Below are 13,337 nucleotides of genomic sequence, written 5' to 3'. Positions count from 1 at the left end.
GTACCAAGTTAAAAAAAAGATGACAAATTTCTGTAGTTAATGGATGAAGTATTTGTGAAATATTCCACATAGCTAGCTCTGAGAACTCATATCATGCTATCTTACAGTGAAGCAAGCGGTTAGTCGTTTCAGTTTTGCTTTGTAAACACACGTCGACGCAATCGTATGGAGAAGTGGCGAGATAACGTGAAAAAAGTAGTAGTCATCGGGTTGTAAAGACCGCAAGTAGTGCACTAAAGAAACCTTCCTTCCAGATATCTGAACACTTTTTTTTTTTTAAATGGTGTGTCTGTCGAGGTGTGTGTGTGTGGACCTAATTATCAAATTCTTCATCTTTATTTACCTTGACAAAAAATAGACACAAGTCAAAAAGGAGCATTCATTCGTCGGCCCCAACACAATGGCAGAGATAGAACAACCATAGACAAGAACACATGGAAACCTTCACTCAGAGAGCTGAGTAGAGGAAAGCACAGGGCTCTGTCACGAACAGTTCTTTCCAGGCCCTATGCAGACGACACAATCCGGAGTAGTGAGGAAACACTGGGGGAAAAGTCACGCAGGAGACGGGAATGGAGACAGGGGGCGTGTCCTTGGTGCTCAGGTGTCCAGGGGGAGTGAGACCGGGGAAAACAATCCAGGAAGAAGTCCAAACGGGGAATCCAAAACACAGGCATAAGTCCAAGGCCAGGCGATCCATCCAGGAGATTAAAAACGGGAACAGGGTCGGGACCAGCAGGGGGAAACGGAACAGGAAGTTAAAAACATGACGGAGCCAGACGCATCAGGACCCGGGCTCACATGAACCGGGAGTCAATGTAGAGACCCGAGTATCGTCTGCGTCTGGCTTTTAAGGGGGAACTGAAAAGGGGCTTTAATAAGGAACAGGTGCGGGAAATGAGGCAGGACAGGGAAGGGCTGGAGCGCCCTTAAGAGGAGAGGTAGCGATCGTGACAGGCTCTGGAGTTGTCACTAGACTGTTGGGGGTTAAATTCTGGGGTTGAGCACTGCTGTTATCCAGTATGCTTAAGTACAGTGGAATGCTGAACTGTATCACTGAGTAAAAATGCATGGTGCTTCTACTAAAGGTATTAGCCAAAATTAATTTTGAAAGGAGTTAGGTGTCTTATACTTCATCAAGAGCACTCTGAAGACCGAGGAGTAAAACGGATTCCCAGTCCTAGTCCTGGTGACCCACTCACACCTGCTGGTTTTTGTTCTAGACCAGCCCTCAGTGACACAATCAAACCCTTCATTGACTCGATAATAACAGGATTATTGGGAGCTGTTGGTTCCCAGCTTTTACACAAGCTGGGGCTTTAACCATTGCATTTTGTGAGTGAAATAAAATCCCAAACTGGTGGCTGGAGACAAACTGCAGATATTCCAAGATCTTAGCTCAGGTAAGGCTTTGGTGATCTAATGAAGGTGGGCTGGAATTTAAACCAGCAGGGGTGTGGGTCACCAGCACCAGGGTTGGGAATCACGGATGTAGACCAGTCTAGGTCATTTTGGGAGTGTGAAATACACCAGACAGGAAGGATGTCGGGCAGAATTTCTGGAAGGAAATGCAAAACACTCCCCAAATAATGTGCAGACAAACGGTTGTTAACCTGCTCTCAGGGGCTTGAGCTGAGAGGGCAGAGTTTCTCCCCACACCCAGAGTGCAGCATTTCAATGGTCTGACCTTTTTACATGTTACTTCAGGATATGGTCCTGCTTGAACTGACACCTTGATTAGTCAATGGCTGAAATCTACACTTCTTTACAATGCAAGTAACCATACATTTTGTGAATACAGCACAGAAAAGACCAGAAGACAATGGAGGAGAGGAACCAAAAATTCCCTAGTAAGGAGAAAAAAAACCTCTAGGGGTCCAAGGTCAACTGGCTGCCCAACCCCTTTGGGCATGCTAACATTATACAATTAAAAAAAAAAAGGAAATAAATGAATGAGGGTATTAATCCATCCACCCATCATGTCTTCTGTGTGTTAGTACTCCATGAAGATCTCTGTAGACCAGCAAAATCCTCCTAAACGATAGCTATATCCACGATGCCCCTCTTGGATCCATGGCAGTGATCTGCCATCCAGACATGTGGGGAGGAGAATAGGATAGTTTGGTCAGAACAGATGTATCTACCTGGTGGGCCAACACAGAGAGACACAATGGCATGTACAGCAGCACCAGCAGCCATGGTTGCAGCAGGCTATGATGTAAGGTGTGAGTAGGCTAGGCTGAAGTAATACTGGAGGTCTTCAGTCTAGATTTGAATACTGAGATTGACTCGGCATCCCGAATATGGGGTGGGAGACTGTTCCATAAGCTAGAGGCCCTGTAACTAAAGGCTTTACCGCCAACTGCCAGATCCCTAATCGTGGACAGTCATTACAATATGGTTGTCCACTTTGAAGCTTAGACTTTTAAGTAAAGAAATACTGGGGAAAAAACCAAGGGAAAGTCTCACTTTAGGCGATTTGTGTAAGTGGACAGAGGACTTCACTTCTTGGTTTATATGGAGGCCATGAATAATGGTGAGCTGTCTGCTGTTTTGCTGAATGTGTCCCAACATTATCCAAGAAGGCATATGAACAATCCAACCCTTTTCCACTGGGGAGTGGGATGCAGTCTTTAACAGCACTTGTGATTAGGAATCCACAAAATACTGTTTGAGATCATGTATAAACATGGGGTTAGTTGTAATAGTTGAATAGTAACACAAAATGTAGGACTTATAAGGCACGTTTTGTCTTTGTGCTGTGACTGGTTATGAATATGCTAAAAAGTGACTTGTGATTTCAAAGAAATCTCTCAATACAGCTCTCATCTCCGTTATTGTTGAAGCATGGACTAAGTAGTTTTTAAGTAAGGGAAAGCAAACTGTTTGCACAGATGTACTTGCTGAGTTGCCATAAAAATAATTTATTCGTTGTTTTCAGTGGGTAACCAAGTGTGCAGCTGGGTTACTTTTCTTCTAAATGGGGATTTAAAGGTCCACAGATGTGTGGAGATTCAGGTTAGCTGACCACCTTGGTTATATCCATTTATGGCTGTGCTAATTTAGTGCGAATTGAAGATCCAGCTACTGTTACACAGTAAAATGAAGGAGAACAAACAACAGGGACAAATTCTAGGCAAATAGAAGTTGACTTTATTCACTGACTTTGTTCATTATATGTGGGTGCATTGTTAAGTGAATTGCAAGATGTTGAATGTGAGCAAAAACAAAACCACCTAAAAGTTAGTGTTTTGGAAAAGAAGACCGACTGGATTTTGTGTAAACAGTATAGTACAAAGAAATGTATAGATGAATGAATTTCGAGGCTATTATTATGTGACTATTATGTGATTATTATGTATGATATATGGGTGCATTATTAACATGATCTAAATACGCGAATAATATATTATTAGAATGGGCTCTGTGCGTGAGCGTCTTTTCGAGATCGTAGGCGTTTCTGTGTCGGCACTGTTCTAGAAAATATTATAGTACTTGATGGCATTAATAAAGGAAGTGGTTTTTTATGATCGTTTTTTTAAAACAGCACCTCAACTATATTTCTCTGTTGTTGTTTTTTTTACATCTTCCTTCAACCGGAGGGCCCATGTGTTACACTCTTGTTCAACAGCGAGTGTGTGTGTGTGCGTTTGTGATGTCTGAGAGCAAAGCATTGACAGTCTCCATCCTCTGGTTTCCTGTACGAATGCAAATGTCATATCTCGGAAGAGATTGCGGTTTTCTTCTCCTATTCTATCTCAATCGGTTTATCGCTGGGTCAGAGAGGAAGATAGATATATTGGTCACCTTGATCGAATGTGTGCATTAAAGAGAGAGCACAGAGAGAGACTGGCTGGGCTGTTTTTAATATTAAAAACGTCCACGGCTTTTTATTTGCAAGTTTAGAGACCGCTCTTGGTCTCTGTTGGACGGGCGCTTGGAAAGGTAGATATTGGTTATTAGCATTTAAGCGTAGACCAGCTCCGTCCGTTTATATCATTAATGCACAGACATTATCTACGATAATATACAGAGCGACAGAAGGAACTTGAGGGAAAACACGTTGAAAAAAAACATTTAAACATTTCCGACCTTGCAAAACAGCCACCAGTACCAACGTCTTTGTACAAACTGACTGCGATTTTCCACCGAAGAAGGCGTATCGATACTTGAACAGAAGACGTGTGGGCTGAAAACCAACCAATTACGAGTTAAAAAAAAACTTTCTTAGTCAGGCTAAAACGTTTTTTTTTCTCCGTGAGTTTCTGGTGCTCGGTTCACGTCTTCAGGGAACCAGCTCCCGAGATTATAATACACGTTTTGGATAGTACAGGCGACGGAAGTTTCCCTGGCTGTCACTGTGCAGGTAGGTGAATTGCGCATTGCTTTGCTCGGAGTGCTTGAAATCATTTCAGCTGTGGAGAAGTATGTTTGTTCAACACCCGGGCAGCCTGTGAATGATTGAGTTTGCAGGTAGCGTGCTGTCAGTGTCGGATGAGAAAAACAGTCGCTGTGCTGTCTGTAACGTTCAGTGGGGAAGACAGATAAGATCGTTTGTTTCTTTCGGAGAGACTCGGGAACCATCCCCTGTACCCAATCTAAGTGCTTCCAAGCACTGCGTTACTATGGACACGAATAATGCCTTCGTGAAAGAGGTTTCTTTCAAGACACTCCATACCGATTCTTACTGTGTACTGAAAAATCTTGAAACCTTTAATGTAGCTGGAGCCTCGGTGCCTTTCGATAAAGGTTTTAGACTCCTAAAATATGAGACTCCAGGTTGCTGGTTGACTGTCTTAGTTCAAAAGGAGCAGTGAGAGAAATGTGGGAGATTGTGGTTTAGCCAGTTATAGTGGGTTCAGTCAGAAACCCACCTGCTTTTATTCGGAGAGATGTCTTTTTCTGGCGAGTACCAAAACTGAAGTATTTGACCAGATGCGTCACTGTGCGAGAAAGAGGAGAGGGAGATTTATTTGTAGAGTTCAAAACGGTGAATACCAATGTAGCTCCAACAACCGCTTCTCGCATTTATCGATTTAATTTAGGCAAGTTAAACCAAGATACAGGGGATGCGGCGAAGTAAAGTAACTTTTTCACATTTACTGAAACATTTTAGCGTTTACTCCGCACAGCGCGCAGCACTCTTACGGGAACTGAGCGGGGGCATACATTAAGAACAAGTGACCGGTACGAAAGAGCGAGTTAGGTTAGGTCACAAAGGTTAGATGAAGTAGGAGGTACAATAAAAGCAGATTAGGACAACGGTGATGCAAACGCGTCTTTTTGTCTCTTGTCCATGATTTGGGGGGTAACTGGACGCAACACTGGGGCCCTGGGGTGCCACCTCCTGGAAGCGGACTTTGTATGTCCTCCCCGTGTTCGCGTGGGTTTCCTCCCACAGTCCAAAGGCATACTGGTGGGTTAAACTGGCTTCTGGGGAAAATCGCCCCATTTTTGTGCGTGAGTTTGACTCTTCGCGTGCCCTGGGATGGATCGGTGACTTACCGCATACCTACGTATAACACATCTGCAAGTATTTCGTTTCTCTCTCGAGAGAGAAATTGAGCTGCCGTCAAACTAACAAGAGAGGGTTGAGGAAACAACCTTCGCTTTTCTGGGGGAGGAGATCTGTGGGAAAAAATGTTGCAAAATAATTGTGTGAAAATATTGATCGTTGTCGTTTCGCCAGACGTAATTGCCGCGTTACACGCTGTCTTTAAAGGGAACTTTAATTTGCCCATGCCCAAAATGTGGGTTAACCTGTTTAATCCCCTTAAACAAATAACCGTTCCAATTAAGCCCTTTGAAGCTGAAATGAGAGTCAGATGGTGCTGTTCATGATAAAGCCTCCAGCTCTTTTAGTTATGTCTTGCACTGTGTAATGTGTAATGAGCAACAATAAATGGCTAAATTAGCAAAGTGTAAAATAAAACATCATTATATTTTTATTAAGGGTTTCTTAGTGTTGGGACAGATCGCCTTGGTAAATACCAGTTTTTCACTAATGAATTGCAAACACATTCTAAATATAACTAGAGTACGGCACTGCGCCTTTGGCTGGGAGTTGATTAACTGAATAAAGAAATGACAGGGAAGGAATTTCTCTAGCTTCATCTGTTCCTCACGGCTCAGGCAGGTATTCGGAGATACGAGCAGTTCTCCATGTGGATTTCAACACTGTCTGCATAAAACGGGTTGTAAGAAAGCAGTCAATACATTTCGATACAAACTGCTGTCACAAAACCAAGCTCTTCAGAAGGCTACCCTTCAACATTCAGCTCCTGATTCTGCTTTCTGTTGTAGGCAGGAGCACAGTACAAGCATTATAAATTCAAGTCTCAGCCTTTGCTTTTTGAAATTACTGATCTCTCTCCTATTTTCTGTTTCATGATTGCCCATAGTTCAGCGCTAATGAGAATCGTACCATACTTTCCCATAACTGGGAGGCAGTGTGCAGTTTCGCGGCCGTGTTTTGGTTTCTGTATGACTGGGTGGCGTGTGTTATCTTGCTCAGTGCTGCAGGGCCTTGGTTTCTGTGGGGGCTCTTTCTGCTCGGCCTGAACCATGGAGCTCAGGGGTCGCTCGGCGTCCGTTCTGGCAGAAATCGTCCCCCCCCCCCGACCTCGCCGGGTGCTCCCCGAGGGTCCCCAGTCTGATGAGTGGCCTTTGAAGTGGCTTCGCAGGGTTTAGCGACGTCGGCGCCCGATGAGGATTTTGAACGCTGCGTGCTTAACCTGCTCTCTTCAAAACCCCAAAGGAGGCTCCCTCCCTTTAACCCACTGTGTGTGTGTGAGTGAGTGAGTGAGTGAGTGAGTGAGTGAGAGAGAGAGAGATGAAGAACTTCCCTTGGAGGCTGGAAGTTAATAATGGGATTCTTCTGTCCTGAATTACCCCCAGAAAGGAACCTTCATATAACTTGATCGCCAAGCAGTGGATTGGAAACCAGGCTTTACTAGCAATGTCTCCATACTAACTTTGTATCTTCTATAGCTTTGTCCCTTCCATATCCCAGCAACGAATGGCAGGAAAATGAAATCCTGGTCAACAAGCAGTGAATCGGGACTCTCAGGCCCTCATGTTCTTTACCCCGCCTCTGTGTTCCTGTGTTTTCCACAGAATGAGCGTGCCGTTCTCGGGATGATGGCCTTGCGTTTGCTGCCTCTCCTGGTCGCCCTAGCTGCTGCTGAAGTGTCCAGCCACGTGAGCCCAGGTTAGTCCTGCTGCGTTGAAGCGCAGAGAGCCCAGTGTCTCCGTGGGGCATCACCCAGAGGAGTGGCAGTCTCTACGAAAAATGAACTTGCACCCCTGCTGCTCCTGCTGTCCCTGCAGCCGTTACAGCAGAGATAGCGTTTGCTACCACTGAGGCAGCTGCCGTTGCTCCTATTGCAGCTGCCAACCTCATCTGCTGCCTCATCTGCTAAGTCTATAAATGCTTTTATATCAATGTTACACCTCCTACCACTAACTATATTAGAAGCAAGACTAGTCAAAACAGTACTTCACCTGGTATTGCTCATACTGGTTCTGGTAATCATGCATTGTAATTGAACCCTTTTACCAGGGTCATTGTTTTAGGTTTCACTTTAAGTTCCCTTACGTTTGATCATTTTAGCCCCCATGTTCGCAGTGGGCTTTAGTACAGTCAGCTGTTATGACATGCTGTGCTACTTATTACACACTCCTTGTAAAAAAAAAAAAGGCAGCCGAGGTGAATCATAGCATCTATATAATTAATGCTCTGTAGCAACATGCAATCAATGCACGGTTACAACTTTGGAAAGCACAGGGGAAACAAAGTCGATGAATCTGAACAGTGGAAGAAAAACCTGGCAAAAGAGCAAAATTGCTCTGCGTGGTGGATTTTTAGGAAGGTGTAGAATTCAGGACGACTTATAAAGGACATTCCACCTGCTGCAGTTCAGCTCTTTATTTAGCTGAATAAGATCCTGTAGACTGTGACATTTTTGAGCAGATGAGCATACAGTATATACAGGTCATATTGAGCTAATGTTTACTTGGGCCTTTGCATGTCCTTTGATATCCGGTGTTGGCAAGACATGACATTTTTGGAAACACGGGAGACTGTTCTGGCTGTGACTGAGATATAAAAGCATGTAGAGATGGCCGGTGCTTTCGAACGCTGGTGTCTGCCTGCCCTGCCCCTTGGAGGGCTTTTCGTAATAATCTTAGTACTGGAAATGCCGCCACTGCTACCATGAAGCTTGCCAGCTGCCCCAGATAATCCAGCGGCCTTTCCAGAATGATGAGTACTTTCCCAGGGGAACTGTTCACAACCATCCCAAGACCTGGCCTTCATGAACATTCCCCAGATAATGCTTTTGTGCAAATGAGATCCCCGGGCCTGACTCTCACACTAAGGGGACCCCTACACCCCCATACCATACCATACTTGACTGCAAATGGCACCTGTGTCCCCCAAAACCTCCCAAAACCACAATCACCCAGATTTCGCAACTGTTGCAATACCAGAACTGCAACATCTTCTTTTACTGCTGCCATTCCCGCCTGTAGTGCTGATACTACTTTGCAAACCGCTCATATTGCAACTGCAATTACTCATGTTTCCACTATTGCTGGCCTAACGTACTCCACTTACAGGAGGGGACCACTTTATCCTCTACTGAAGTCACCTGGGTGACACTCGGTAATCTCCTCTGCACCAGCAGTCCCGCTACCCAGCAGATCAGGAGGGGAAATTGCTTCTCCTGCTGTATGATGGGGAATAGCAGGTGCCCAGTGGAATTTTACTGGGGCTCTGGAGTTGATACCCCTGCTCTTTAGAAGCGTGCCTGGGATCTTTAAAGACCAAGTATTCACGACCTTGGTTTGAGGTCCCTGAATCTTATTTCCACTAGTGTCCTTGATTCATTGGCAGTCCTGAAGGCTCCTGTGGGGTAGGTTTGTCTCTGCCTTCTGGAGTTTCACAGTCAAATCAAACCCAGGTCCAAATTTCATGTTCTCATAACATCATGGGCCCCAATTTGAAATGATTTTCGATTTCGGATGACTTGATGGAGCAGGCCATTTCCCGAGAAACTGAAGGCGCTGTTACATTCAGAGCTTGACCGATAAGATATCACAAGGGCTTTTAATAAATGCGCGCAGAATCGTACTACGCCTTTCTCCTGCCCCAGTTTTTATGGTCTTTTGTGTTCTTGTCTCAGCTGTCCCCAGTCTTACGTGCACAAACGATTACATCAACAATATATCCTGTGAGTGGAGGAGCTCAGAAGCCTACAGCAATACCTCCTGCAGAGTTCATCTTGTAAGGTAGGAGTATGCCGTTAGGGTGTGCCGTTCCCTTTGTGCCCACAGCGGTATAATTGATATGTCTTTATGATAGTTTTTGTGGGCTATTTGTATGATAATGTGGCATCAGTCTTCTTTTATATTTAAAACCTGATTTGCTTGGCCTTCTCTGTGCTCTCCTGTATTTCTCCTGTGGGCTTACTGACAGTAGGTTGACAGTAGGTGTTCAGCAAAAGTGGGAAAATTGACCAATTTACCCCTGGAATCTGTTAGTGGCGACACTTGGGTGGTGCTGTGTTCTACAGTATATGACACTAAACCAGGTGTCTCCAAACTTTTCCTAGGGAGCCCCAATCAAGCTATAGATCACCCTAAATCAGGGATCTCCATCCCTGGCTCTGGAGATCACTTCACCCTCATCGCAGATCAGTTACAAAAGGAATATTCTTCTCTTTTAGCATTACCTTCAGCTTCATTACACTGACTTTTGCTATCCATTCTTATTCGTTTTATCAGATCAACACAGCACCGTGCCACACTGGATTATAACGATCATGGTTCATTGTGGTGAACAAGTTAAACAAAAAAAACAACACAATCAGGAAAGATACGATCACAGAGGGGAATAACTGCTATTAGACCACCAACAGCACAAGCAGCTTAGGGGGTAAATTAAAAACAATGGAATGTAGCCTCCCGATATATGTCTCTCACAATCTCGAGGACAATGTGTAGAAGCATTTCACAGAGGAGTGTAGTTTCATACACAGGCAGGGAACTAGTGTTTCTATTGATTGCCAATGGAGGGAGAAGGGTTCTGTTTGCATTAAGGAGAGGATGGTGTTTTCATATTTACTTTCTCATACATTGAGAGAGAGGGGCCAGGTTAGGTTTAGGATAAATAGTATGAGTATTAATGATGGGAGGGTGTGTTGTACTGTATTTGCTCTTTTCAGAGAAGGAATTTATAGAGGTTCTGCTGGGATGACTTTGTGAATTCTGCTGCTTTATGTTGAAAACTATGTAAAAACAAGAGACTGATCCGAATTTTTTTGTTTCAGAAGGCGTAAGCAATTCCAGTGCGATCTCATTGCATCAGATGAGCCAACCGTTTGCAGTTGTAGCATCCAGGTTACAAAAAATGCAAATGTAAGATCCTTTACATTTTTCTCAGCATATGCAATGGAATAATAGAAAGTTGGGGGTTTTAATCGCTTCTTACACAATATAGTGGATGTGCAACATACCCTCTGCACTGCATGGAAGCCTCACATATTGGATTACAATGTGAACAGAGTTTGGAAGCAAATTCCAGTACTACGATAACTTAGTTTCCCTTAAATTCCATTTCGAGGAGTGTGAAATGGGTAAAGCCTGAATGTGTTCTCCAGATCATCACAGATGTTACAATATAAGTTACAAGAAGATAATGCTATTCATGGGGTCTTGGACATTCAGTTTAAAGTCAATTGACCATCCAACATCAACAGATTGCTCTCCCAGGGACTGGAACTAAACACTTGTATTCACATGACCAAGCTAATTAACAATATGTTAGACCTGCAGATAAGCATTGTAAATCCACATGCATGCACATCTACAACCATAGATACAGACTCTGTAGCAGGTGGTACACCAGATTCTGATACATAAACTAATGCTGTAACCATCTCCCTTCCACAGACCCAGTCATTTACATTTGTAGATGAATGTGCTATTGAGGTGAGGTGTGGTGACTCCAAAGAACCTGCTGCTAAAATAAAGGTCTTTAAACCTTGCGAAAATGGTAATTATTTCTCTTGTGTATATGACACAGAAATAGAAAAGATATTATTGTACATGTCCTCCAAAATTTATGTCTGTAAATGGAGTGATGGGTATGTTAGGAAGTGCTGTTAACTCTAGTCGATTATAAAAAAGGAGCACCTTTTCAAAATAAGCTGCTAAACCTTTTAACAACTACTACTTTCTGCTACTATAACTATATCCTGCCACCTGTAGTGGCAGCAGTAGTGGCCATAATGCTAATCTGAAAACACTGCATGAAAATATCATTAGGTTTTGTACACCACTGCTACTGGTGCTACAGCTTCTACCACAAATAATATTGCTGTTTAATATAAAACTATTAAGAACTGCAGCGCTATCTCACAGACTCTTAAGCTTTCCTCTCGTGCTGTGCTTCACAGTGAGGATGAGCCCACCAGACGCACCAATCATTGTGAACTCCACTGTGTCCTGGGGTGCTGGTGAACGGGTTTCTCGGCTTATATACGAATATGAATTTCACATCAAATACAAACGTGCTGATCAAACGTGGGAGGTGAGTGTGACACAATGTGAAAGGAAGATGACCAGTGACAGAGTGTGTGCTCATGTTCGGTTCTAGTTAGTGTGCCACTGTCAATAGCAGTATGGGTGTTTAACAGTCAGTCCAGTATTGTCCTCCTCCTTAGTGCCAGTGTTAACATCTTTGTTTAACAGTAACCCAGTGTAAAGAGCAGTATGGGTGTTTAACAGTCAGTCCAGTATGTTGCTCTTCCTTAGTGCCAGTGTCAATGTCTTTGTTTAACAGTATGCCATTGTAAAGAGTAGTATGGGTGTTCAATAGTCAGTCAGTGTGTTTCTAATCCAGAGTGTCAGTGTCTGAATCTTTGTGCAACACTGTCTCAGTGTCGGCATGCTCTTGATCCGGTTTGACACTGTCAGTATCTTTGTATAACGGTGTGTCATTCTCAGTATGTTCTTCAGCCAATGTGTCAGTGTCAATATGTGTGTGTAATGATGACTCACAGTATGTTGTTCGAGAACAGAATGTTCTCTTTCCAGAGTGTTAGTGTGGCTGCACCAGTATCAGATTGCTATTGACCTCATTCCTGAACAGGTAACACAGCAGTAATGACCTCTAATGTCATGGGAACAGGAGAGCTGAAGCTCCTCTTGGTTTTTATCAAGTATTTGTAAAGACATTTGCACCCCTAACAAAAATGGTGCATGAGAGAAAGCATCTTGAAAATGGAGTGGGATGGAAAGGTATTGTACTGTATACTATGGAATAGTATTTGTACCACACTGTGACACAGTACATTGCTGTTTTGGGGGAGTACTAATTACTAGTCGTTTAGGGATTTCACTGATTGCACCAATTCAGAGTATGGAGATGTTAAAGAAAAGTTTTAAACAGTTCCAGTAAACCACTCGACTTCAGCAACCTTAAACTATGGGACATGGATGCTGGGAATTATTTAATTTGGGGGTTTGTGTCTAGAGAAAGCTTGCTGATGTTCTTGCTCCTGTGTGTTCTAGGAGGCAGAGTCCAGGGTGGTTGTGAACAAGGAGAATTCGACCCAGTTGAATGAGAACATGCTGGAGAAGGGTGCACTGTATCAGGTCAAGGTCAGGGTCCGTCCAACTGAAACGGGTTCACTGAAAGGAGTGTGGAGCCACTGGAGCCCTGTCTCTGAGTGGACATCCACTGTTGGCATCGTCAAGCCCGGTATGTTCCCTGTCATTGCCCCTTACACTAGCTTCATTGCTTCACTTTGATAAGCAGATGGTTTTCCATTTCTTACACCAGGGATACCGATCTGACTGGATAAATCATGAACATTTTAAGCTTTTAAATTTGTGTTTGTGTCAATGTGTCTGCCCTGCGATGGACTGGCGTCCTGTCCAAGGTATATCCTGCCTTGTGCCCTATGCTTGCCGGGATAGGCACCAGTTCTCTTATGATTCTTAATTGGATGAAGCAGTCGGAACAAGGATGGATGAATAAAATAAGGGCTGCCAATCCGTCATGTTCGTAATGAGTTCTCTTCTGAAACATCACCACAGTAACACCTGAATAACCTGAGGCAGCTCCTTTCATTGGTGAAGACAACTTGGTAACAAATAAGATAACAGATAGTGATCCGTAGGGAGGCTGTTTCCATATCTTAGACACTTCTAAGTAGGCTGGAGCTCATCATATAATGGCATTAAGAGAACAAGAGGGCATAGAACACTGGTCCATCACAGGGATTACACCCAGGAATTTATACAACTAGGTGGACTGAAGCAACTGGGGT

General features: G+C 43.8%; 1 protein-coding gene across 3 annotated transcripts in view; it reads left to right on the top strand.

Moving 5' to 3' along the window:
* LOC148821663 (interleukin-2 receptor subunit beta) overlaps positions 1-13,337 on the top strand; it is a 38,061-nt gene that overhangs the window by 15,871 nt on the left and 8,853 nt on the right. Inside the window, exons 1-7 of one of the 3 annotated variants that reach the window (XM_088931265.1) lie at positions 3,779-4,366; positions 7,117-7,210; positions 9,186-9,291; positions 10,332-10,419; positions 10,954-11,056; positions 11,460-11,593; positions 12,577-12,766. In XM_088931265.1, coding sequence (XP_088787391.1) covers positions 7,138-7,210; positions 9,186-9,291; positions 10,332-10,419; positions 10,954-11,056; positions 11,460-11,593; positions 12,577-12,766 — 694 coding nt within the window. In that variant the 5' untranslated portion in view covers positions 3,779-4,366; positions 7,117-7,137. Of the gene's footprint in view, positions 1-3,778; positions 4,367-7,116; positions 7,211-9,185; positions 9,292-10,331; positions 10,420-10,953; positions 11,057-11,459; positions 11,594-12,576; positions 12,767-13,337 lie in introns of those variants that run through there. The other 2 variants (XM_088931264.1, XM_088931263.1) reach the window with 2 other exon arrangements.

Source organism: Atractosteus spatula, chromosome 13, assembly GCF_055471065.1.
Source record: "Atractosteus spatula isolate fAtrSpa1 chromosome 13, fAtrSpa1.hap1, whole genome shotgun sequence".
Lineage (NCBI taxonomy): Eukaryota > Metazoa > Chordata > Actinopteri > Semionotiformes > Lepisosteidae > Atractosteus > Atractosteus spatula.
Note: the sequence above shows the minus strand (reverse complement) of the source record. Positions and strands in the feature narration are given on the sequence as shown.